Genomic DNA, 26353 nt, shown 5'->3' with positions numbered 1-26353 from the left:
CCCTTAAATGGGGTCCCAGAGTTAGGACCCCCAGGGATCTGACAGGTATAACAAGAGTAAACTTTCTTGTACTGTGCCTAGGACAGGGTGAGGGGCACTCTATACGATTTCCTCTGTAACTACTACTACTCCTAACATTCTTCCTGACCATTTTTAAGCAGTGGCATACAAACTATAAATCAATGGTCTGCAGCTGTGACTCTCACTAATGTTACACGTCCCACCGTCCACTGACAAGTCTGGAAGCTTTCATGGCAATGCTCGCCTCACACGGCTGCTCTCTAGTCTAGTGCACTGTAAGGAGAGACAGACAGGCGGCCGGGACGGCCCGTGACGTCATATCTGTGCGTCGGCTCTTGAAAGGACCCCGGCGCAGGTTGTCCCGGGAAGGGCAGAGACATGTTCGGGAGGACGGTGCTCCGCGGCCTGGCCGTGACCGGGAGAACCGGGGTCCTCTGTGTGGTGAGGAATAGCCTAAGGCTGTGACACAATGGCGGGAAAGGAGATAACCGTGTGTGTTCAGCAGCCGGGTGTGCAGACCGCGGCCATGACAGATGTCATTGGGATTACATTGTGCTAGAGCCAAGTGTTATATGTAGTACTCTGCACCAGGACAACGACTCCTATCCTGTCATATGTGGCAGCAGGGACTGCTATGTACAAAGTGTGACCCTGGTATATGCCTATAGCTGTCAGTGTGCCCAGTGCTGTAGTATATGTACATAGCTGTCAGTGTGCCCAGTGCTATAGTATATGTACATAGCTGTCAGTGTGCCCAGTGCTGTAGTGTATGTATATAGCTGTCAGTGTGCCCAGTGCTGTAGTGTATGTATATAGCTGTCAGTGTGCCCAGTGCTATAGTGTATGTATACAGCTGTCAGTGTGCCCAGTGCTATAGTGTATGTATACAGCTGTCAGTGTGCCCAGTGCTGTAGTGTATGTACATAGCTGTCAGTGTGCCCAGTGCTATAGTGTATGTACATAGCTGTCAGTGTGCCCAGTGCCGTAGTGTATGCCTATTGCTGTCAGTGTGCCCAGTGCTATAGTGTATGTATATAGCTGTCAGTGTGCCCAGTGCTGTAGTGTATGCCTATAGCTGTCAGTGTGCCCAGTGCTGTAGTGTATGCCTATAGCTGTCAGTGTGCCCAGTGCTGTAGTGTATGCCTATAGCTGTCAGTGTGCCCAGTGCTGTAGTATATGTATATAGCTGTCAGTGTGCCCAGTGCTGTAGTGTATGCCTATAGCTGTCAGTGTGCCCAGTGCTGTAGTGTATGCCTATAGCTGTCAGTGTGCCCAGTGCCGTAGTGTATGCCTATAGCTGTCAGTGTGCCCAGTGCTGTAGTGTATGCCTATAGCTGTCAGTGTGCCCAGTGCTGTAGTGTATGCCTATAGCTGTCAGTGTGCCCAGTGCTGTAGTGTATGCCTATAGCTGTCAGTGTGCCCAGTGCTGTAGTGTATGCATATAGCTGTCAGTGTGCCCAGTGCCGTAGTGTATGCCTATAGCTGTCAGTGTGCCCAGTGCCGTAGTGTATGCCTATAGCTGTCAGTGTGCCCAGTGCCGTAGTGTATGCCTATAGCTGTCAGTGTGCCCAGTGCCGTAGTGTATGCCTATAGCTGTCAGTGTGCCCAGTGCCGTAGTGTATGCCTATAGCTGTCAGTGTGCCCAGTGCCGTAGTGTATGCCTATAGCTGTCAGTGTGCCCAGTGCCGTAGTGTATGCCTATAGCTGTCAGTGTGCCCAGTGCCGTAGTGTATGCCTATAGCTGTCAGTGTGCCCAGTGCCGTAGTGTATGCCTATAGCTGTCAGTGTGCCCAGTGCCGTAGTGTATGCCTATAGCTGTCAGTGTGCCCAGTGCCGTAGTGTATGCCTATAGCTGTCAGTGTGCCCAGTGCCGTAGTGTATGCCTATAGCTGTCAGTGTGCCCAGTGCCGTAGTGTATGCCTATAGCTGTCAGTGTGCCCAGTGCCGTAGTGTATGCCTATAGCTGTCAGTGTGCCCAGTGCCGTAGTGTATGCCTATAGCTGTCAGTGTGCCCAGTGCCGTAGTGTATGCCTATAGCTGTCAGTGTGCCCAGTGCCGTAGTGTATGCCTATAGCTGTCAGTGTGCCCAGTGCCGTAGTGTATGCCTATAGCTGTCAGTGTGCCCAGTGCCGTAGTGTATGCCTATAGCTGTCAGTGTGCCCAGTGCCGTAGTGTATGCCTATAGCTGTCAGTGTGCCCAGTGCCGTAGTGTATGCCTATAGCTGTCAGTGTGCCCAGTGCCGTAGTGTATGCCTATAGCTGTCAGTGTGCCCAGTGCCGTAGTGTATGCCTATAGCTGTCAGTGTGCCCAGTGCCGTAGTGTATGCCTATAGCTGTCAGTGTGCCCAGTGCCGTAGTGTATGCCTATAGCTGTCAGTGTGCCCAGTGCCCTAGTGTATGCCTATAGCTGTCAGTGTGCCCAGTGCCCTAGTGTATGCCTATAGCTGTCAGTGTGCCCAGTGCCCTAGTGTATGCCTATAGCTGTCAGTGTGCCCAGTGCCCTAGTGTATGCCTATAGCTGTCAGTGTGCCCAGTGCCCTAGTGTATGCCTATAGCTGTCAGTGTGCCCAGTGCCCTAGTGTATGCCTATAGCTGTCAGTGTGCCCAGTGCCCTAGTGTATGCCTATAGCTGTCAGTGTGCCCAGTGCCGTAGTGTATGCCTATAGCTGTCAGTGTGCCCAGTGCCGTAGTGTATGCCTATAGCTGTCAGTGTGCCCAGTGCTGTAGTGTATGTACAGTCAGGTCCATAAATATTAAGACATCTACACAATTCTAACATTTCTTGCTCTATACACCACTACAATGGATTTGAAATGAAACAAACTAGATGTGCTTTAACTGCAGACTGTCAGCTTTAATTTGAGGGTATTTACATCCAAATCAGGTGAACGGTGTAGGAATTACAACAGTTTGCTGACAGTCTGCAGTTAAAGCACAACTAGTTCTTTTCATTTCAAATCCATTGTGGTGGTGTATAGAGCCAAAAATGTTAGAATTGTGTCCATGTCCCAATATTTATGGACCGGACTGTACATATACTGTACTGAGTGTGCTCAGCGCTGTGTTGTGTATGCACATAGCTGCTAATACATCTAATAGAATTGGTCCTAGTATCCACAAACTGAGCACAGCCATGAAGGGAATGCCCAACGGCTCCAGTGTAACTTCTGTCATATTTTCAGACTAGTGTAAACAATGGTTTGGAGCTTAAAGGGGTTGTCCTATTGTCAGGATGGGTCATCAATATCTGATCGGTGGGGGTCTGACACCTGGGAAACCTGCTAATCAGCTTTGAGATAAGGAGACTGTGCTCCATGTAGGCGCCGCTTCCTCGTCTTTACACTAGGCCTCATCTCCTGTGGACTGGCGGTGTAGTATAATTACAAGCACTTGAATGCAGCGAGTACTTGTATTACATTGCACTTCCGAGAAGATGTGTAGTGTGATGAAGAGGTGCTGCCATAGAACGCCACTGCCTCCTCTTCACACAGCTGATTGGCAGGGGTGCCAGGAGTTGGACCTCTGCTAATTAGATATATCAGATATTAATGATATATGGAAATACACCATCAGATAATTAATACATTTTATTTTATTTTTTAATAATATAAGCTTGCTTGGTCTTAATACAGGCCCAGCTCCATGTCAGCTCAAGACATGGCCTGCAATATGGCTACCTGGCATACATGCTGGGTGAGAGAACCACCAAACGGTTTGGGCCTAACAGCAAGATCGTCACTGTTGATGGGAATTTGGCTTCTGGCAAAGGGAAACTTGCTCAGGCACTGGCCGAGAAACTGGGTAAGGCAATTGTGATTATCATAGACTGAGATGATATTTCTGAAGCTTGCTGTTCACTTTAATGACTGGCTGCTGCTTCAATAGGGTCCAACATTCCTTTTTTTTTAAAATTTTTAATCAATTTTCTTCATTTTTCCAGGTATGAAATATATGCCGGAAGCCGATCAATATTATTTACACAGACTCACTGGTGATGGGACCATCCTACCAGACAAGTTTGCTGGCCTTTGCGGTCTGGAGAAATTCTATGAGGACCCCAAATGCGCAGATGGGAACTCATACCGCCTGCAGTTATGGATGTACTGTGTGCGCATGCTGCAGTATTCTGATGCCCTAAATCATCTGCTCAGCACAGGTACATAAGAGATTATTTTAAAAGGGTTTTCTGAGACTTTATAACTGATGACCTATCCTCAGGATAGGTCATCAATATTTGACCGTGTGGGTCCAACACCCGGGACCCCCACCATTCAGCTGTTTGAGAAGGCACTGATGCACCTGTGAGCCCCGCGTCCTTCTCACAGCTCACCAAGCACAGCGCCGTACATTGTATAGCTGTCCGTCTTTGGTATCGCTCTCAGCCCCATTCACTTCTATGAGGCTGAGCAGCACCTAAGACACGTGATCGATGAACGTATGGTCCAATAGACGAGGGAAAGCTGGGAGAAGACCGCAGCACTATTGCGAGCGCCAGTGCCTTTTCAAACATCTGATCGGCGGGGGTCCCGGGTGTTGGACCCCCACTGATCAGATATTGATGACCTATCCTGAGGATAGGTCATCGGTTGTAAAGTCTCGGAAAACCCCTTTAAACATTGGTTTCAAAATGTGAGAACTGATTTTTATTTTATTTTTTTCCCCCTCATTTATGAACAACCCAATTCTTTGGAGAAAAAAGGGAAATTAATAAAACCTGGCAATCCAGATTTTTGGCTTAAAAAAGAAGCAAAATAGGGTATATTTTTAAAGAATGTAAGATGGATAATTCTTGTATACTTTACTGAGAACAGTTATTTGGACAACATTCTTTCCCCTGTTAGACATTCCGTTTAAATATGCAGCCTGATGACTGTTTGGTACATTTGTAGGGTATGCCATAAGTATCTGGTGGACGTCTGGAATAGATCACAGTGTGATGCTTTTCCTGCCCTGCGTGAGTGCAGCATAGTATGGGGATAGATCCACCCTCCCATTAACTGAAATAGCACAAAACAGATACTGGTTATAGGAGTGATCAGAGAATACACTGGACACATACAGGGAGGATTTATCAAGACCTGCGTGTGCTATGCCAGTCTTGCCACGGAGGATGCACTCTATTTATGACGAGGCACACAATAAATGTGCCAGGATTGATGGCCTAACTCCCACCATGTCTCCTTTTTGGAAAGTGGTGAGGGTGTCATAAAAATGCCAATTGCAACTAAACTTAGTGACCGTGGCGTTTAAAATGTCACAAAGCTGAAATTTCTTGCGACGGGGTATAATGAATGATATGAGACAATGGGGGGCATAGTATATGCCCCCATTGTCTGATAGGTCCGGGTCCCACTGCTGGGATCCGCACCTACACCGAGAATGGAGACCCGAAAGTAGTGGACTGCGCATACGCAGCCGCCCTATATTTATTTCTATGGGGCTGCTGAAAATAGCTCTGGCTATTTCTGTTAGCCCCATATGAATTGGGATGGGAGCTGTTGCCGCACAAGCGCGGTGCACTCCTATTCATTACTATGGGGAGAGCACTTGGTGGTGGCTGGACCCAGGGTTCCTCCGGCAACTTCCTTCACCAACTCCGTTCTCGGTGTAGGTGCGGGTCCCAGAGGCACCTATCAGACAATTGGGGCATATCCTAGCGATATGGCCCCACTGTCTCTGATGGGAATACTCGTTTAAGTCTAGTACCGTCATGAGCAGAGTGCTCCCCCCCCCCAACCCCTTGCCCCTTTTAGCGGTGGTGATGAATACCTCACTATGATGCGGCAGGGAGAGGCTCTGCTCATGGACACACCAGACTTGGATGGAGGAGATTTATGAAACTAAAAGGAAATACTGCATTTGATGCCTATGGCCACCAGTCACAGAACAGCTTTTATTTACTGCAGTGCTTTTGAAAAATGAAAGCTGTGCTCTGATTTGTTGCTATGTGCAACAAAACAGTAAAATCTGCTTATAGGTGTATGGTGCATTCTCTGATCACTTCTATTATCTAAATGGCACAATATTGTTTTGTACCACTTTGGGTAACAGGAGAGCAGACCTGCCCTCTTACTACAGTGCCTTGAAAAAAGTATTTATACCCCCCCCCCCTCCTTTTTTTTTTTTATGTATGGCGCTGTACTTGGGGAGCAGAAAGAAGGCCACGGCACTACTGTAAGCTCCGGTGCCTTCTCAAACAGACCCCCACTGATCAGATACTGATAACCTAACTAGAGGATAGGTCATCAGTAAAAAAAAAAAAAACTTTCAGAAAACCATTGACAACATTAAAGGTGCATCAAAGGCTCCTTTCACATAGTCTGTATTTGAGCAGTGATTTCTGGCGGTGATTGTGAGCCAAAACCAGGAATGGAGGCTCCACAGAGATGAGCTGTAATGGAAAGATTTGCACTTTTTCTGTGTTTTTTGACCAGCACTTGGTTTTGGCGCTTTATAACTGACGCAAATCAATGGCCAAAACGCTGACGTGTAAGTGGCTGTACAGAGAGGCTCTTGCACAGCGTGTTTTATTTGCATGGTAAGTGTGTAACACTGCATTTTTCTGGGGCATTAAGAAACTGTTTTGCCCTTGGGAAGCAGATTTTCCGTTTTCTAGCAAATGCTGTAAAGACAAGTCTAGTTTCACGTAGAAGATTACAGTGTAAATATTTTCTTCTTCAGGTCAAGGGGTGGTTTTGGAGCGTTCGCCTTTCAGTGATTACGTTTTCCTTGAGGCCATGAACAAAAGCAATTACATCCGCAAACAATGTAAGTAGGTGCTGAATAAAATACGTTTCAGTTTGCCTCTGTGCCTTTATGTAATGTGTATGCTAAATCGGGCTTCTCCATCTTCCGTGGTATTTACTATAGCCCCAGTAAAAGTGTGATACTGTTGCCCCTTTTGCTTGAAGGGGTTTTCCGGGTGTTAAGCAGTGATGACCTATCTTCAGGATAGGTCATCAATATCTGATTGAGCCCCCCGATCAGCTGTTTAAAGGGGATGCAGTGCTCAGACGAACGCTGTGGCCACTTCATACTGTAACGAGCAGGGTGCCATGCCTTGTGTAGCGCCCTAGCCTGGTGTTGCAGTTCGGTCCCATTCTCTTGAATAGGGCTGAGCTGTCGAAAGGCCTTGCGACCAATAGACGGGATGTCCCAGATAGACCCATTTATGAATGTCTCCTTGTTTTCCTCAGGTGTAAATCATTATAATGAGATCAAGAATGTGAGCATTGATGAGTTCCTGCCTCCACACGTAGTTGTATATGTGGACGTTCCAGCAGCTGATGTGTACAAGAAAATACAAGAAAAAGGAAATGTAAATCAAAGGGCGTATTTTTTCATTTTCTTATAAGTAATGTCTTCTCATGTGCATTTTTAGTCTCATGGCTTTTTGCTTTGTTCTTATAGGCAGCTGAGAAGAAAGTTGAGCTGTCCTATTTGCAGAATATTGAGGATGTGTATAAATCATCCTTCCTCCCAAAAATTAGGTAGGAGTCTTAAAATCCGACATAAGGTTATGGATCTCTTAGCTGATGCAGTTGTTGTTTGCTTATAATTTTTTTTTGTTTTTTCCTCTATTCTAGCGAGACATCAGAGGTATTGCAGTACACTGCTGCTGAAGCACAGACTGTGGAGCAGGTAAGAAGGGGGAACATGAATGGAAATTCAGTAAAGATTTAACCAAGTACCCTATGATCGGTGATTCTGATGTTCCAACATTCCTCTAAAATAGTCCCAGGTGACAAGTGATCCATGTTTTTGGAAATTCTGTATTTAAATGGGTCATTTAAGCACTGTGTCTCAACTTTTTTTTATTATTATTATATATATTTTTTTTTCTTCACCTGAATTGGAAAATAGTCAAGTATTTAGAAAAGTTGCACTGGGGCTTTTTACGTGAGCTTTTCCCAATTATAGTCAATGGGGGAACATTCTTTGCAAATATGAAATAAAAACCTAGGTGATGGGTCATACTGGGGAGATTTATCAAACTAGTGTCAAGTAGAACTGGCTTAAAGGGAACCTGTCAGCGGCAAAAGCCATCCCACACCGCCAACAGTACCTTCAAGTAGCAGTCAGTGAGTTTCTAATGATGATTTCTCGCCCAGTTTCCTTGGGGGACACAGAAGACCTTGGGTATAGCTCATCTCCCTAGGAGGCGTGACACTAAGTGAAGACTGTTAAGCCCCTCCTCCACAGCTATACCCTCAGCCTGGAGAGAGAGACTGCCAGTTTTTGCTTAGTGTCCAAGGAGGCAAGACACTCCCTGCTCTGCAGGGCTGCTTTCTCCTTGTTTCAATTTTAGTTTTTTACTTTTTTATTTTATTTTTGTTCCAGATCATCAGGGATAACAGAGACGCACTAGACCTCTCTGTTCTCCCGGGGTTGAGCTGCGCCAGTGCCGGTCACCCGCACTGCTGCCTCCCCCACAGAAGGCAAGGTGGATCAGGGCAGCCTCGCTCCCCTACATCCCGCCAGCGCAAGGGTCGCCCGCACGCCAAGTCCCTCTCCCAGCGTCCTGCCACTACGGTGCCAGTAGCTGAAGGGGCGACCCTGCTGGAACGGACCGAGGGTGAAGACGACTATGGTGAGAGAGAGGCTTTTCCAGCCCTACGTCCCCCGTCCCCCCCCGGTCTCCTGCGTGCCTGACCCTATACTGGGCCTATGGACCCTTCTGCCCATGCTAGACCTAGGCTGGCTCCTGGGCTGTCGCAGGGCGACATTCTGCTCCCTCTCTCCTGGCCTCCAGGACATTGGCACCCTTCTCCCTACAAGAAGAATGCCTAGGGAGCTGCGGAGGTCCGCAGCTAGCTGCCCCTGATGGAGGGGTTATGCAGGCGTCCCACCCTCACAGACCCGGTCTCAGGGTCCCCCTCCCTCTTACCGGCCACTACTTCAGGGCCAGAGGGCCCGCGCCTTGCTGCCACTGACCCTCCCTACTCTCACGGACACCGTTCCAGGGGAAAGGAGGTTGTAGCTGCCGGCCATATGGAGCGCTGTTCTAGGCACCGTGACCTGCAAAATGAGCGCTTCAACAGCCCCGGCCGACCGTCGGAACAAAACTTGTGTTCCACTTCAAGGCCGCGATCCCGCTCTATCCGGGTCCCCGGCTCGCGGGGTGGGCACCCGCGGCCGGTATGTGCCGCTCCGTAGGCCCGGCTGGTACTTTAAGTACTGTGCGGCCCCGGTCATCCGGGCGCCGCTAAAAATTTAGGCCCCGGCTCTTACGGCCCGCGGGGTGGGCACCCGCGGCCGGTATGTGCCGCTCCGTAGGCCGGCCGGTACTTTAAATACTGTGCGGCCCCGGTCAGCCGGGCGCCGCTAAAAATTTAGGCCCCAGCTTCACGCTACTAGGCCGCAAATTCAGGCCTCTGTTGGAGGGGGCTGGAACTTCTCCAGGCGCGAATTCTTCCCGCCTGGAGGTTCCCCCGCCCCCAGAGGATCGCAGTGCCGCCCCCCAGGCCGGATCCCTGTTAACCCTTTGGGTACAGGCCGGCTTCCGATGAGCCTGTATGGGTGGATCTGTGCCCTGTAGGTGGCCCCCCCCCTTTTATTTTATTTTTTTCTGCCTCAGTGAGGCTGTGTGTAAAAAAAAAAAAAAAAAAAAAAAAGTTTTTATTATATATATGACTTGTGGGCTGCGCAGGACGCTGCAGCCTCATCTCAGAGTGCTGCCTGTATACATGCCCCCCTTCCATAGGCGGCATGGTGTCGCGCTCCCCGGCTGCGGCGCTGCCAGGGTCTTTTTTCCCCTTCTAGGTGGTTTTCTTGCCCTTTCCGCGCTACGGCGCTGGCCAAGTGCATGCCTTTTCTGTAGGCAACAGTCGTCACCCTCTCCAGTTATGGTGCCTGCCATGTGCAGGACCCCCCTCCTGGGCGGGATACTGCACTCTCCCTAACTGCGGGTTGGCCTTGTGCATGATCCCCCTTTCATTGGCGGCCTACTGCAGTTTCTCCGGATACAATGCTGGCCATGTGCACGACCCCCTTCCATAGGTGGAACACGGCACTCTCACTGGGTTCGCTGCTGGCCATGTGCGTGCCCCCCTTCCATAGGTGGAACACGGCACTCTCACTGGATTCGCTGCCTGCCATAGGCATGACTCCCTTCTGTGGACGGCATTCGGCACTCTCACTGGATTCACTGTCAGCCATGTGCATGACCACCTTACATAGGCGGTATGATGTACTCTCATTGGATTCACTGCCGGCCTTGGGTATGCCTCCTTCCCGGGTGGCGGCATACATACACTCCCTCGGTCGGTGGTTGTTCTCTCGCCGGTACATTGTTGGCCATGTGCATGACCCCTATACATAGCGGGGTGCTTGCACTCTCTCTGGATCCGCGGCCGGCCATATGCATGACCCCTCTTCTGTGGGCGGTGTACGCACTCTCACTGGATTCGCTGCCGGCCATGGGCATGCCTCCTTAGGTGGCATACACACTTTCTCACCGACTGCTCGCATTCTCCCTGGATGCGATGCTGGACATGTGCATGACCCCCCCCCCCCCCCCTTCCTTTTCTGGGCGGCATACTACACTCTCACCAGATACGTTGCTGGCCTTGAGCATGGCCTCTAACATGGGTGGAACGCTTGCGCTTCCATTGGATACGGTGCTGGCCTTGTGCGTGACCACCCCTCATTCCATGGGTGGAATTTTGCACGCTCACAAGATTCAAGGCTGTCCTTGTATGTGCTGTACTGGACTTGCGCATGTTCCCCTTCATTGGCGGAGTAGTTACACTCTCACGAAATTTCGGGTTGGGTGAATTGTTGCACACTCACTTAATGCTAAGATAGCCCTGTGCATGCCCCCCTTTTTCACTAGGTGGACCTCCTGCGTTCCTGCTGGATACTGTGTGGCCATGTGCATGGCGCCTTTCTGGGCGAAGTATGGTATGCCCTACTTCTTTGACGTAGGTACGGCCTTGGGCATCACCCCCTTTTTGGGGCAGGCCTTTGCATTCTTGCCCACTGCAGTTTGCCAGGTACATTTCCCCCCTTTTTCGGGGCGGTCAGTTTGCGTTCCATCGCATACCATACTAGTCTTGTGCATAACTCCTTTCAGTTTGCACTCCCGTAGATACTGTGGCACTCTGTGGCTGGCCCTCTTCGCTGAGTGATATATTTTTGCAGTGAGCGGACGTTCTTGTGCGTTGTTTCCTTCTCGTCCCGTAGGTGGGTTGGCCTTCTCACTGCTTACGGGGCTACTCGTACGTATGCCTCCTTTCCTCCTGCGACATACTTTTTCTCTTGGGATACGATGATTGCCGCAAGCCTTGCACTATTCTCTAAGGAGATCATTCTGTCCATCTGTGTAAGCCTAAGGTGTTGTCCAATAAACAACAAATGAATACCTTATATTTAAGTAGACGGGCTCTACTGTTCGCTACTGCACAGAGCTGGGTGGTACTCATTCATTTCGTTGGCCCATTTGTCCTTCCGCGGCATTGTTTCCCTGTGCTAGTGGTCACATGGTCGAGAGCGCTGTCTGCAGCGCCCTTCGCATTTTATGTTGGCTCTGGCGGGACTACGGTCCCCTCGCCTAATACCATTTCCTCCTCTTCGGGTGCAGTGTGGTATGATTCTTTCCGGATTGGCGCCCTCGGTGCTTCAGTCTGATCTGCTACCAGGTTCGGGCCGCTATTCTTGGGAAGGTCACCCAACTTCTCTTGGGTGCTCGCTTATACAGGTCTGGGGGACCTCCACCTTGGGTTCTTCAGGGTATTCGCCTTCTGCGAGGCGGTGAACCGGGCGTCTCTGTGTAGCGGTGTTCTGCTTTTGAGCTGTCCTATGGCCTCTCTGTTGCCCACTCCCCCTTTCGGTTGGAGGGTGTTATACCGGCCTCTGTCTCGCCTGCCTTTTCTCGCCGGCTCTGTTTGGCTCCCACTCGGTACAGATCATTCCGATGTGGCGTCTGTTCCGGCCACGCTTCAGAGACTGTTCCTTCACTGCCCTTCCCTCTGGGGAAAGCATGGTTGTTCATGTGGATGGTTCTGGTGTTCCTTTTGAGTCTCCCTTGTCCACACTGGCTGTACTAGCTGTGTGCCTAGTTACCGGGTCTACCGTTTTCTGTCCTCCCGCTGGGTGCAGATTGCGTTTTTTCCATTTTAGGCAATGTTTCTGCTTTGGATTCACCTTCTCGGTAACTTGGGAGGACTACCATTTGGTCAGGATTGTCTTTTAAATCTCCCACACCGGAACTGTAGTCCGTCTTTCTGTGGTGGCTACATTGGCTTCGGCTTTAGCCTGTCTTGTCCTGGCGGTTGCTGGGCGGACCCTTCGGTTCCTGTCCGTTTGTCCTTCTGCTTCCCCACTCTGGGGGGATACGGGACAACCTTGCTCGGGGGCCGACGGGACCAGTTCTACCGACTGTTCTACCCGTGTTACGGGTCTGCGCCTGATCATTGGGTTTTCACCCGCTTGCCCAGGCAACTCTAGTGGGCTCGCTAGTGTTCGCTTCTAGCCGAGTTTTTCGTCCAGGATCTGTGGTAGGACTTAGGGTTTTACCTGGGGTTCTGTGGGAAGCTGGGCGTTCCCCCACTCTGCCTTTCTCCATGGTTCTGTCTTTCTCCAGTCCGGCCTGGACCTGGGGCTGGGACTCTGTTGCTTGAAGTATCAAGTGTCATTCCTGTCCTTCCTCTTTCAGCGTTCCCAGGCCCTCTGGGCCTGTCAGGAACTTCTTCCATGGAGCGGCTCTTGGGTTCCTTTGTACTGTCCTCCGGTACCGTCCTGGGAACTACATACTAGGCTCTTGGCGCTCCAATTTTTCCTTGGAGCCGTTACAGAAGTTCCCTCTACTAACAGTTGGGTTTCTGTAGCCATCGTGTCTCTGATGGGTGCCTGAGTGGCGGCCCTTCTTGTTCCGAGCCTTCTGTCTTCCCCCAGGACAGGGCTGTTCTCCATTCCGTCTCTTCCTTCCTTCTGAAGATGGTGTTTGTCTTTCATTTCATTGAGGCAGTCGTCCTCCCCTTCCCACCCCAGGGAACGTTGGAGATCTCCGACTCTTGTCGACATTCGGTCTCTTGTGTTCCCAGGAGGTCCGTGCAAAGGGTTGACGGCCTCCAGGGTGGCTTTCCTCCGCTTTCTCAGAGTGGCTCTTGTTGTGGTTGCCGCACCAAGGGCAGGGTTCTGCTTTTGGTGTCACCATTCATTTGGCCAGAGTTGTCGGTTTTTTCCTGGGCCGGAGGCATTAGGCTTCGGCCATGCATTTGTGCAAGGCGGTCACTGGTCTTCCTTGCACACCTTACCGAGTTCTACAGGGTGCATACTCGGGCTTCGGCGTATGCTGTTTCGGGCCGCCTGGTCTACAGGCGGCGGGTTTTTTTGATGCCTTCGGGTGCTTCGCCTTGGTGCTGTGGTCCCTCCCCCTTTGGACTGCTTTTGAACGTCCCAAGGTCTTCTGTGTCCCCCAAGGAAACTGGGCGAGAAAACGAGATTTTTGTATAACTTACCAGTAAAATCTCTTTCTCGCTCTTTCCTTGGGGGACACAGCACCCACCCATTCTTTGTTCTTCTCTGACTGTTTCCGAGTTTGTTTACCCTTTGGGTAGTTGGCTTGTTGGTTCCAATTTTTGGACTTTGCCTTTTCTCACTACTTGGACACGCAACTGGCAGTCTCTCTCTCCAGGCTGAGGGTATAGCTGTGGAGGAGGGGCTTAACAGTCTTCACTTAGTGTCACGCCTCCTAGGGAGATGAGCTATACCCAAGGTCTTCTGTGTCCCCCAAGGAAAGAGCGAGAAAGAGATTTTACTGGTAAGTTATACAAAAATCTCGTTTTTCTTACTGCATTCAGATGAGGCAAAAGTATGAAAAACTTTTTTATCCTCCGTCCATGCTATTTTCCAGTCAGGCTTGAAGTCAAGGGGGCAGCGGCCTCCTTGCTTCAAGTCAAGGTAACCGTGCCCACCTCCCTGCCCCTTCGCTGTGACTGACAGAGCTTATGCCCGACAGCTGGCTGGCTTTGCCGAACAGCCGGCTGTCGGTCACAGGCGAAGGGGCAGGGAAGGGGGCGCGGTTACCTTGACTTGCACCCAAGCTCCACTCCTTTCTCTGCCTAATCCCCCTCTAGATAGTTGAACGACAGGCCAGGCATTAGGTACGTCATTTTGCCTGGCCCTGTATTTTTGAGCATGCGTCGCTAGTTATAAGATTGGCACGTTTTATTATGTTAGCAGTGCTCAAATCACACGACCGATGCTGTACATCACAGCTTACAGGATCTGATTAGGGTGTTGGGGTGAATTCACTATGTGTTCACATATAGTACAGAGACATTATGGGCCTCACAAGTGGAGGTAGAATGTGTAGCAGTTTCCCATGGCATCTAATCACATCACTGCTTTGATTTTCTTTTGACAAAATGAGATCTGTAACTTGGTTTAGCGGTTTATGACACTAGACCTTGTATGTTTTCTGTATATTATATACAGCTTTTGCTACATTAATGTTAACTTTACAGCCAGTAGAAGGTTTAAACCATGCATTCGGCTCTCTTTTGGTGTGTGGAGGTCCTTATTGAGGTGTATCTCTATCTTGCAGGTTGTTGAAGACCTTGAATATGTAAAAATCACTAAAGCTCCATGGACAGAACAGAATGATGTCACCTTCCATCATTTGCGTATTCTGTGAGTGTTGATCTTCTGGTTTTGTATACTTGTTTTTAAAATGGTTTTATTAAAAAAGCTGGAGGCCAGGAAATTAATGCCTCAAATGAAGTTCTTCCTTGCTCACAAACTTAACACTTAAAAGAATTGTTTGGGTTCTGAGCTGAACCCGGACATAGTCCCATCTTCACCTGTCCGGCCCCCCTGATATGAGCATTGGAGCATTTCATCCCCCAATGCTCTCCCTTGTCCTGCGCTGAATCGTGCATGGCAAAGGCATTTTTGGAGATCCTGTGATGTACCGGGCTCTCCGTGGGGACTGCTAGGCAGAGGCTTCCGCCTAGCAGTGAGCCCAGTGACGTCTCCTGCACTAATGGGTGGGTTTTCGCGCTGCCCAAGCCTGTTAACAAAACAAAAAAAAACACAAAGCGTAGTATTTGAACATAACGACCCCAAGCACACTTCCAAGACGACTACTGCCTTGCTAAAGAAATTGTGAGGGTAAAGGTGCTTGACTGGTCAAGCATGTCTCCAGACCTAAACCCTGTTAAGGATCTGTGAAGCATCCTCAAACAGAAGGTGGAAAGGCGCAAGGTCTCCAACATCCACCAGCTCCATGATGTCGTCATGAAGGAGTGGAAGAAGATTTCAGTAGCAGCCTGTGAAGCTCTAGTGAACTCCATGCCCAAGAGATTTAAGGCAGTGCTGGAAAATAATGGTGGCCACACAAAATATAGGCACAATTTGGCCATTTTCACTTAGGGGTGTACTCACTTTTGTTGCCAGCGGTTTATACATTATACATCTTCATGAAAAGATAGAATAAAATATTTACAGAAACGTGAGGGGTGTACTCACTTTTGTGAGATTATTTATGTATACACGCACAACTTAGGCAGTTAAAGGGGTTGTCCGGGATTGGGGACATTGCTGTAAGAGAACACCAAGCACATAAATATTATATACAGTCCTTTGCAAGACTTTTCTGATGCCCCATTTTCTTGTCCTAAATTCTCTGCCGGAAGTGCCACTTTTCAAAGATTGAGTGACGTACCTGGTCCCTTTCTGCAGAGCGAAGCCTCTGCTTCCGCTTCGCAGGGAGCCCGGTGACGTCCCAGCCAGCCTCAGTGATTATGCAGAGCGCATTGAGGGGAGGAAACTAGGCGGCAACACATTGTGCCAAGCCCCGCCCCTCTGGTCCAGTGACGTCACCGGGCAGGGCGTAATCTTAGCAAGGCTGGAGGGACTGAGCCAGAAGGCGCTTAGGGGCGTGACTAAGAGGGAGGAATAGTTGCGGCAGGAGGCGGCATATGAATTAGGGCAGTGGTGGCGAACCTATGGCACGGGTGCCAGAGGCGGCACTCAGAGCCCTCTCTGTGGGCACTCGCACCCTGGAAAAAGTCTATGGTGTACCAATATGCCTTAGACTTTTCCTGCCAATCATCAGCGCAGGGCGTACTATGAACAGCACAGGCAGCACATTGAGTGTAGGCAGGATATTATAGCTAAATGATAAATTACATTGAAGATATACTATATTGGTATTCATTGCCATTGCAGTCTTGGCACTTTGCGATAAATAAGTGGGTGGTAGGGTTGCAGTTTGGGCACTCGGTCTCTAAAAGGTTCGCCATCACTGAATTAGGGGGACGGCTGCACGAAGGAAACAACGCGATGCTGCGCTGGAAGTTACCGCACACATCAACATAGAGGTAAACAATCAGTGGGGGACTGTTTTTAGGTTTTTAAAAATACCTAAAAACATCTGGGGGGACCTTCAGTCCACTATTAACAGTGATTTAACTGTTTTTTAAAAAACAATCTTGATCCCGGACAACCCCTTTTAAAATGTGTGGGAACAGAAGAGAAAGGTCGACATCTACATGCCCAGCGTGACTTGATAGGTCTCTCTATATTTGAAAGGAGAGATGTCAATCTACCTGGGAGGTAGACAGAGTTCTCTTTAAAATAGACTAGATAGGTTAAAGGGGCTCACTGAGACAAAGGGTAAATTCTTGGGACTGTTCAAGTTTACCCACTTTTGTGTAGTTTCTCTTGTGTTTTAATACTTAAAAAAAATATATATATATTATTATTTTTTTCTTTTCATTGCCACTCTTTACTGACCCCCTATAACTTTTTTAGATTTAAATCTACCAAGCTTTGTGAGGGCTAATTTTTTTGCAGGAAGATGCACTTTTCAGTGATACCATTTTGACATGTGTATGACTTCTTGATCTCTCTTTTTTCAATTTTTGGGGGGGGAAGGTGAAGCAACAAAAAAATGACAGATTGGCCATTTTGATATATATTTTTTTTTTTCTTCTGTTCACTGTAAGAGATAAATATGTAATTTATAATATATGCGTTTTCAGGTCCAGCACTGCCTATGATGTTTAATTGTTTATTTTAAGTTTGAGGAAAGGGGGAGTGATTTCAACTTTAAGGGGAACTTGTCACCAGGATTTTGTGTATAGAGCCGAGGAAATAGGTTGCTAGATGGCCGCTAGCACATCCGCAATACCCAGTCCCCATAGCTCTGTGTGCTTTTATTGTGTTAAAAAACCCGATTTGATACATATGCAAATTAACCTGAGAGGAGCCCAGCGTAAAGGAGCCCAGCACCGCCCCACATCCCCAGAATCTCCTCCTTGCTCCCCGACGTCAGAAAGCTAGAGCGCCGTAATCTCGCGATGCACGAGCTAGCGCATGCGCAGTGCCGTCATAGTGTTCCTTTCCTGTGCTGGCATCAGCCTCAGGGAACGAACTGTGCATGCGTAAGCTCGCGCATCGCGAGATAACGGTGCTCTAGCTTTCTGACGTCGGGGAGCAAGGAGGAGATTCTGAGGATGCAGGGCGGTGCTGGACTCATCTCATGGACAGGACTCCTCTCTGGTTAATTTGCATATGTATCAAATCTGTTTTTTTACACAATAAAAGCACAGAGAGCTATGGGGACTGGGTATTGCGGATGTGCTAGCGGCCATCTAGCAACCCATGTCCTCAGCTCTATACCCAAAATCCTGGTGACAGGTTCCCTTTAAAGGGAACCTGTCATCAACTTTATGCTGTCCATACTAACGGCAGCATAAAGAAGAGACAGGGGAGTTGATTTCAGCGGTCTGTCATTTATAAGTTAAAAGTAAGTGGTTGCCGAGAATCAACATCACAATCATGGCAGACTGGGCCTGGAAAAGAGTCACAGCCACCTGAGAAGAGTCCTGGTTATTCATGACTTCCTTCTCTCCCGCCCACCTGCTGATGACTGACAGTCTTCTACCTAGTTTTCTCTCTTTCTCTCTAGGAGAGAACTGCCAATCATCAGCAGATGGACAGGAGAGCAGGAGATTATGAATACCCAGGACTCTTTTCCAGGCCTGGGCTGTAATTGTTATGATGCTGGTTCTCGGCAACCACTTACTTTTAGCTCATGAGTGACACACCGCTTAAATCAGCATTTCTGTCACTAATTTATGCTGCCCTCAGTGAGGTCAGCATAAAGTTGATGACCGGTTCCCTTTAAAAAAAAGAATTTATATAAAAAAATTTTTTTTTTACTTTTTGAGTCGTCCTAGGTAACTATAACAAGCAGGCTTTAGATTGCTATTTCTATTCAACAATGGATTTTGATCCACTGCTGAATTGAAAATGTTGTATATTACAATGCAGTGCTGCAGTGATGGGCGTCAAAGCCTCAAGCAAGCCCTGGCCTATTCAATTACACGACCGTAAGTGTTTAGCGGTACGCAAATTGCGGATCCACAAAACGCTGATATCGGCTGTGTGCGTTCTGCATTTTGATAGGACATGCGCTATATTTTTTGCACGGCCGCAGAGCCCATTAAAATGAATGGGTCCGCACTTATTCCACAAAATTGCGTTCAATTTGAATAGGTCTGAATCCGTTGCAGCAGCCCCACAGATAGTGCCCGTGCAAATTGCGGTCCCCAATTCATGGAATAGCCAAGCAACGGCCGTGTGCATGAGGCCTAAAAGGTAATAGGTTCCTGATCTCAGCCAGGGGAAGCTGTTACTAGCGCAGGAGCGCTGCTGCCACCTTCTGGCATGTTTGATCACCTACAGTTCTGCTGCTTTGGCCCTTTGAGTTCCCAATCCGCCCCTGCCCACAACTCATAGGAAAACATTAACAAGGTTTTCCAGTTTACTATTAATTAATTATTACTGGTTTCAGGAGCTGCTGTGGCTGGAACCAGGCACTGAAACTCCACAGCTCCATACGCTGTGTAGTAGCCATGCCTGATTTCTGCAGCACTTTCCCCATTTACTTAAACAGGAGCAGCAATGCAGTAACCAGGCACAATCACTACACCGTGTATGGAGCTGTGGTGTTCTAGCCAAAGCAACTTGTGAAAATGGCTCATCTGTGGGGTTGCTAGGAGTCAGACCCCCCACCCATCGGATATTGTTGATCTATTCCTAAACATAGGTCATCAATAGTAAACTTGCACCACCAGAATTGAGGTAATGCAGCAACCAAATGTTTCAGTACAGCCCTAGCATAATGCAGCCGGAAATTTTGGTCCTGTAACTTTAGGTATACGTATCTCTACCAGCTGGACATTTTTTTTTATTTTATTTTTTTACATATCCAAAGCACATGCCAGAAATGTCCGATAGGTATGTGTCCCACCTTTAGGACCCCACTCCTATTTCAAGAATGGTACCTGTTTATGGCTGCAGTGAATGGAGGTGGTGCATGTGTGGCCACTTTCTCATCTGTCTCATTGGGGGACACGGGCATTGACCATGGGTATAGCTGTTGCCGCTAGGAGACAGACACTAAGCACACAAAGTGTAAGCTCCTCCCTCTTCAGCTATATCCCTACCTGCAGGGACCAATATAATCAGTTTTAGCTTAGTGTCTGTAGGAGGCAGACCTGCTAGTTACAATTTATTTTAATTTTTTTCAAAATTATTTATTTTTCCTTCTAGCGGGAAGCTTCAGGCAGTCTTTTAAATAGCCTGCACTCCCAACCAGGAGACGGGAGACCAGGGGGTCACCCAAACCCCCTGCTCGTTCCCACTCTCTGGAAGAAAAGGAGGATCAGAGGTTCCCGTAAAAACCTCCTGTCTCCCGCCAGCAATCGCATCGCTGCGGCCGCCCCAGCGAAAGTCCCCTCTGTTTCCGGTGTAGCGTCCCTCACCAAGGGGCCGCACACTGAAGGTGGTGATCCGGCTGGAGCCAGGGGGGCAGACGATTTCGGACAGGTGAGTAGGAGCAGTGCTTCTCTCCAACCTCCCTCCCGTAGCCCCTTCAGTGCCCCCTCCGGCACCCCCTCCAGTACCCTGGCCAGTATCCCCTCCTCCCCACGTGTGGACTTGGGCAGCAATCTCCTTTAAAGGGTTGATTTACCTGGGACGCTGCTGCAGCAAGGGGGTAGCTGCCTTCTTTGTAGATGGTCGGCACATCGGTTCTGGGGCAGCCGAGGCCGTTGTTAATGGAGGCCCCGGCTTCTGTGATGCCTATTCATGCAGGGTCGCCCCCATGGCTTATTGTCCCTGGCCAGTATCTGAGACGGCCGAAAATGCCAGCGTGGTTCCAGCGAGCGTGTGGGGCGTGGTCTGAGAGGATGGAGTTGCTGGAGCCGGCAGCATTTGGGGGGGGGGGGCTTGTCACCCCGCCCCCACGTCAGCGGCAGAGCAGTGGGAGAGTGCCGTACAAGGAATGGGCATCGCAGTGCGCATGCGCCGGCCAAAGGAATGAGTGCGCAGGCGCGGGATATCGGCAGCATAACAAGTTAGTACAAAGGATGGACGGGCGGAGGGACGCAATGAAAAGGCTGAGCAAGCAGGGCACCTAAGAGAGTAACTCCGCCCGTGGGCACTTGCGAGCCCTCATTTGCATATCTTATAAAGATCGTTTTTGATGGTTCTATAAGTCCAGGATTGATGCCAGAGGTAACGTTTTTATTAACTGTAAGCATGCTAGGGAGCTGTGGGAAGGGTTAAAATAGTGAAATGCTGGTGACAGACTCCCTTTAAGGCGCGAAACTGTTTCCTTCACGTCGCAGATTCCGAATGGAGTCACTGAGGTCGGTCATTGCGTTCATGAAACTGGGGGAGTACCTGTCCTCGATAGACATCGAGGACGCTTATCTTCATCAAAAGTTTCTCCGGTTCGCAGTGGGTCCATTTTACTACCAGTTTGTAGCTCTCCCGTTCGGCCTGGCCACGGCTCCCAGGGTCTTTATAAAAGTTCTGACGGCAGTCATGGCTCTGCTCCATGCCAGGGGGATTATGGCGATCCCGTATTTGGACGATATCCTAGTGAAGGGTCCGTCGGTCCATGGGACGGCGTACAGATTGAACATTGTTCTAGACACCCTGGAGCGCTTCGGATGAATCCTGAACAGGCAGAAGTTTTGTTTTTATCCATCGCAGCAATTGACTTATCTGGGCATGGTACTGGACACTTGTCAGGCCAAGGTGTTCTTGCCTCCAGAAAAACTATCCGCTCTTCATCTGCAGATTTTTTCCTGTGCTCAATTCCATACCAGAACGCTTCAGCGAGCCATTCTGTCCAGCTGGGATCGCTCCCCAGCCTCCTTGGATCGTCCAATGAGTCTCCTTGCCCCAGTGCGCCGGGCCTTCACATGGTGGATGGTCTTTCTGCGACATTGGCCGACCATCTCAGGGGTTGTCCAGTGCGGGGGGCAGTCCGACAACTCCATGGCGGTGGCGTACATCAATCACCAGGGCGGCACCCGGCAGTCATTGCGGAGATGGCGCTGATTCTCAGCTTGGCGGAGAAGCATGTTCCGGCACTGTTGGCAGTTCACATACCCGGCGTCGACAACTGGATCGTGGACTTCCTCAGCCGGGAGTGTCTCGATCCCGGCAAGTGGGCTCTTCACCCGCAGGTCTTTCGGGCCATCTGCGAGAGGTGGGGTCAGCCAGATGTGGATATCATGGCCTCACGCTTCAACAACAAGGTCGAGGCCTTCGTCGCGCGGTCCAGGGACCCCATGACCCTGGCATGCGATGCGCTGGTAATGCCGTGCAGTCGGTTCAGGTTTCCTTACGTGTTCCTGCCTCTTCCCCCTCATTCCATGTCTTCTCCGGAAGATCAGGTCCGTGGGACTGCCCGTCATTCTCGTGGACCCAGATTGGCCACGCAGGGTGTGGCACGCTTCCCTAGTCACCCTTCTTGCCGACGAACCTTGGCTTCTTCCTTTTCGAGAGGACTTGCTGGCGCAGGGGCGGATCTTCCACCCAAATTTAGGGTCGCTACATTTAACGGCATGGCTGTTGAAGCCGCCGTACTGAAGGCTCTGTGTTTTTTCGGCTACAGTGGTCCAGACTATGGTTCGTGCCAGGAAGCCGTCGTCTTCCAGAATCTACCACCGGACTTGGAAGTCCTACTTTAGTTGGTGCGAGCGGAGACAGCTGTCTCCCGTTCCTTTTTCTTTGCAGCGACTTTTGGCTTTCCTGCAGTCAGGCATGGACTTAGGGCTGGCTCTCAGCTCTCTCAAAGGGCAAGTGTCTGCTCTCTCCGTTCTTTATCAGCCCCCCGCATGCTGCCCCCTGTCCTCAATTGGTTCCTTGGGATCGTAATCTAGTGCTCAACAATCTTCTTTGTTTGAGCCTTTACAGCTGCGCTTCCTGTCTTATAAGGTGGCTTTTATGGTTGCAATTACTTCTATCCGTAGTGTCGGAACTCGCGGCTCTGTCATGTCCTCAATCAGGATAAGGTCGTCCTTCGCCCTGTGCAGTCCTTCTTGCCAAAGGTGGTGTCGACATTCCATCTAAATGAGGAGATTATTCTTCCTTCATTTTGTCTGGACCCATCTCATCCTCGAGAACAGTCGCTCCATACTCTGGATCTGGTGCGTGCCGTGCGTATCTATCTGTCCCAGACGGCATCTTTCAGGTGCACGGATTCCCTGTTTGTGATTCCAGAGGAGCCGAGACGAGGGCTGGCAGCGTCAAAGACTTCCATTTCCAGATGGATTTGTTTGGCTATTGTGGAAGCGTACCGCGTTAAGGACCAGGTCCCCACCCTTCCGGGTGACTGCTCATTCGGCTCGGGCAGTGGGGGCCTCTTGGGCGGTGCATCACGGGGCTTCGACCCTTCAGGTGTGCAAGGCGCCGACCTAGTCGTCTTTGCATGCTTTTTCCAAGTTTTACAGAGTACACACCTTTGCATCTTCTGATGCTTCTTTGGGGGGTAAAGTTTTGCAGACAGCAGTTCCCTGATTGTCAGGGGGGTTGAAGTTAAGCCCACCCTCAGGGACTGCTCCGGCACGTCCCATGGTCCAGGCCTGTGTCCCCCAATGAGACGGATGAGAGAACTGGATTTTTGTACTCGCCGTAAAATCTGTTTCTCTTCCGTTCATTGGGGGACACAGCTCCCACCCAGTTTTTTGTTTATGGGCCTTTTCGGGCCTATGTGGTTCTGGGTATGCACATAATGTGATTTTCTTATGTCTGGCTTCTCCTACTGCTTTTGCACTAAACTGATTAGCTTGGTCCCTGCAGGAAGGGATATAGCTGAGGAGGGAGGAGCTTACACTTTGTGTGCTTAGTGTCCGCCTCCTAGCGGCAACAGCTTTACCCAAGACCTGTGTCCCCCAATGAACGGAAGAGAAACAGATTTTACGGTGAGTACAAAAATCTAGTTTTTACATTCACTGTAGGACAAAATGGCCTCCCATTTTTGAGATAGAAGCGGGTCCCAGAGGTGGGGATACTTTACGTTTTCATTGCACCATTTTTATATGCCTCCCTCCAAACAAAAAGTAGATACATTTTGGACTTTTTCGTCTTGGAGGTTGGAGACAACTGTGTGGTGAGCACATAAACTATTTATTTCAAGAACCGGCTAGGGGTCATCCTGCAAGAGGTAGTAATGGCAAAATCAATTGTTATGGAATGCAAAAAAATGGGGTTAATATAATCCAGGAAATTTATCAGACTGCACTTACGTCCTGGTCACAGTGACTCACACCGTTTACATTGCCTTCCACCGTATCACATATCTAGGCTGAACTTTATAAACCTTTCTCTTTTTTTCAGCGTGTGTGTGTGTATGTGTATGTGTGTGTGTATGTGTATATATATATATATATATATATATATATATGTGTGTGTATATGTCCTAATCCAACGCGTATACTGTAAATGGTTCTGAAATGAGAGATGTAAATACCTTATGTCTATATCTTATGGCCCACCTTATAGCATTATGTCTCTTGTGCTGTCTTAATTCCAGGGTTCAGGACAAGTGCAACATTACTAATCTCTTCAACCTGCCCATCTACATCCCAGAAGTCACAGTGGGTGGACTAGACTTCGACAAGCTGTATTATCAGTTCCGAAGTGTAAGAAGCTGTTTTTTTTATCATATATTCGCATAAGGATAATTGTTGTTGCAGTGAATGAAATCTGCAGGCAGTCCACAGGGGAAATTTCTCTGTGGAATAGTCAAATCCGCATACGGTAACGGGTTTATGAGGTTAGAAAAGTATCACTTTTTGGTTTTGCCCTGAAACGGCCATTCTAGTTCATTGCCTGTTTGCAGTTCATCTTCCTTTTAACCCTTTCCCATGCAAACAGTTTTGGCTGCAACATTTACATTTTTTCATCCCTGCCTTCCAAGACCCATAATTTCTTTTGGTTTGTTTTTCTTCTCATTTTTTCGGCAGCATAGTCATATGGGGGCTTGTTGTTTTTGTGGGACACGCTGTTTATTTTTAACAGATCCATGTAATGTTCCATAAATTGTACTGAAATGTAAAATGTTTAAGTTTTTTATTTATTTATTTTATTTCATTTCACGAATGGTCTTTAAAGTAATAGGTAAGCTTTACTATTCACAAGTTTCTTTTGCAGCTGCCAGGAAGAAAATATGCAAAAGGATACAACGAAGATATCGGGGACAAGTACATCTGGCTGAAGTGAACAATTGTGAAGCCTTTCTGGTCCACAGTATCTGCTCCCATTTAATGCTTCCACCGCAATGACTGGCAATATTTTTTAGATCAGACTATTTGGAGTGAGGGAGTAGTAAGGGTGAAGCCCCAAGTAATCCAGTGGATCGCCTGGAACGTAATACATCTGTACGTTGCAACTATCAACCTCAAATATGAATAAATATGTTTTCTTTGACACTGATTGATTTTGGATTAATGCCTTCTACGTTTTCATTAGCTGAATTTACCTGATTTACATCCAGGTGCTAGTCTTGGCACACAGATAATCACTGGTTACTGCAGTCTGACACGGTCAGTGTGTAGGGGAATTGGTAGCACCTAGTTATACATGTATTTATACATCTCCTGAAGGAATAACAGGAACTGCACAACATAGGAGTTCTAAGTAAAGATGCTCCCGAATTTTTATTTTATAGGGATTGCAAGTAAAATAGACATGGCCGAAGAGGTATAAGGTCAAGTCTATCTGACTCAAGCATTGCACTTCCTCACAAAATTATATAGTATTTGTAGTCAACAAAATACATTTTCTAACAGTTCTCTGTATCTCTATTTTATAATTTATCGCCTTTTTTCTTTTTTTTTTTTTTTTGTAAGAGGTTAAGGGCTCTTTCAAACGAGCGGATGCCGTGCGTGGAATCCGCTGCATTAAAGAGAGCCAAGCCCCGTTCCGGACAGCAGAGACACGGAGCATTAACATGATTGATTATGGTCTTTGCCTCTCTGTGACTTTATTACTACAAAATCACAGTGCCAATTTTATCTCACTGGTTTTGTAGTAAAAAGATCAGAGAGAGGCAAAGAGCATTATCAATCATGTTAATGCTCCGTGTCTCTGCTGGCTTGGCTCTCTTTCACGCAGCGGATTCCACGCACAGCATCCGCTCGTGTAAAAGAGCCCTAATAGTTTCCTAATGAGCACCCCATGGGTAAACAGGTGAAAAATGATATGTTTCAGTAGCATGTGGGGCAGGCGTGTGATCGTGAAAAAAAGGGCCACTGCTTAAGATGTGCCACATTGCGCCATCATTTTGGTGCCCGAATATTTGTCCAAAGTAAGCCAACCAAGAGGTCGCTTGAAGTTAGTCAAGAGTGTCTAAAGAAGGTGCCAAATTAACCATGCAGCATGAGCCACTGTGATACATTTGGAACATCTGGTCTAATTGTAAGCTGTCAGACCTACACATGAGATAACCGTCAGCTGAGACTGCGTATGTAGTAAACATTGAGAAGGGAGAAAAGGTGCATTTAGACGCACCAATTACCGGGTAGATTATCGAGAACGACCATATCTGCAAACAGTCGTTCCCGACAATCTGCCCGTCTGAATGTATGCCGATCACCCGATGAACGAGCGAAAAGCTCGTTCATCAGGTGATCCTGTCACTCGTGCAGGCTCCACCAATCATGGCTTCTGGGCAGCAGATTGTGTGGTCTAAACAGCAATCTGCTGAGGACAAGGGATCAACATAGCCATCCCTCGTCCTCATACAGTGAAGGAGATCGCCGCCTGTAAATGCGCAGTCTCCTTTACTGAACGAGCAGCCGACTGGAAGGAACGCTGCTTTTCCCCTCACCCATGACGGCACCCTGTGCGACTCAGGACCTCCCATCAGGACAGGAAACCTGAGAAGATAAAAAGGACACACCTCCACACAACACCAGTTCAGGTTTCCTGTCCTCCGGATGGGAGATCCTGAGAAGCAGCACTGCTGAAGACGTACCTCCAAGACACCGGAGCTGGGGAAGGTCTGTGGCTGAGTGCC

At 48.8% G+C, this 26353-nt stretch overlaps 1 protein-coding gene across 1 annotated transcript; it reads left to right on the top strand.

Moving 5' to 3' along the window:
- Positions 1–321: 321 nt before the first annotated feature.
- On the top strand, positions 322–24768 carry NDUFA10 (NADH:ubiquinone oxidoreductase subunit A10). The gene is made up of 10 exons (XM_040440751.1): positions 322–462; positions 3654–3822; positions 3962–4177; positions 6703–6789; positions 7218–7339; positions 7432–7511; positions 7608–7662; positions 14570–14655; positions 23867–23975; positions 24487–24768. The coding sequence occupies exons 1-10, from the start codon at positions 400–402 to the stop codon at positions 24553–24555; spliced, it is 1056 nt and encodes a 351-aa protein (XP_040296685.1). The 5' UTR covers positions 322–399; the 3' UTR covers positions 24556–24768.
- The last annotated feature ends 1585 nt before the right edge of the window (positions 24769–26353 follow it).

The sequence above is a fragment of the Bufo bufo genome, chromosome 7 (assembly GCF_905171765.1).
Source record: "Bufo bufo chromosome 7, aBufBuf1.1, whole genome shotgun sequence".
In the NCBI taxonomy this organism is placed as follows: domain Eukaryota; kingdom Metazoa; phylum Chordata; class Amphibia; order Anura; family Bufonidae; genus Bufo; species Bufo bufo.
Note: the sequence above shows the minus strand (reverse complement) of the source record. Positions and strands in the feature narration are given on the sequence as shown.

Bases quoted from the DNA above. Each gene is read 5' to 3' on its own strand.
- NDUFA10 (XM_040440751.1), top strand. From the start codon at position 400: ATGTTCGGGAGGACGGTGCTCCGCGGCCTGGCCGTGACCGGGAGAACC. The intron at 3,823-3,961 runs GTAAGGCAATTG...TCATTTTTCCAG, and splicing joins GGCACTGGCCGAGAAACTGG to GTATGAAATATATGCCGGAA. The intron at 23,976-24,486 runs GTAAGAAGCTGT...TTTCTTTTGCAG, and splicing joins TGTATTATCAGTTCCGAAGT to CTGCCAGGAAGAAAATATGC.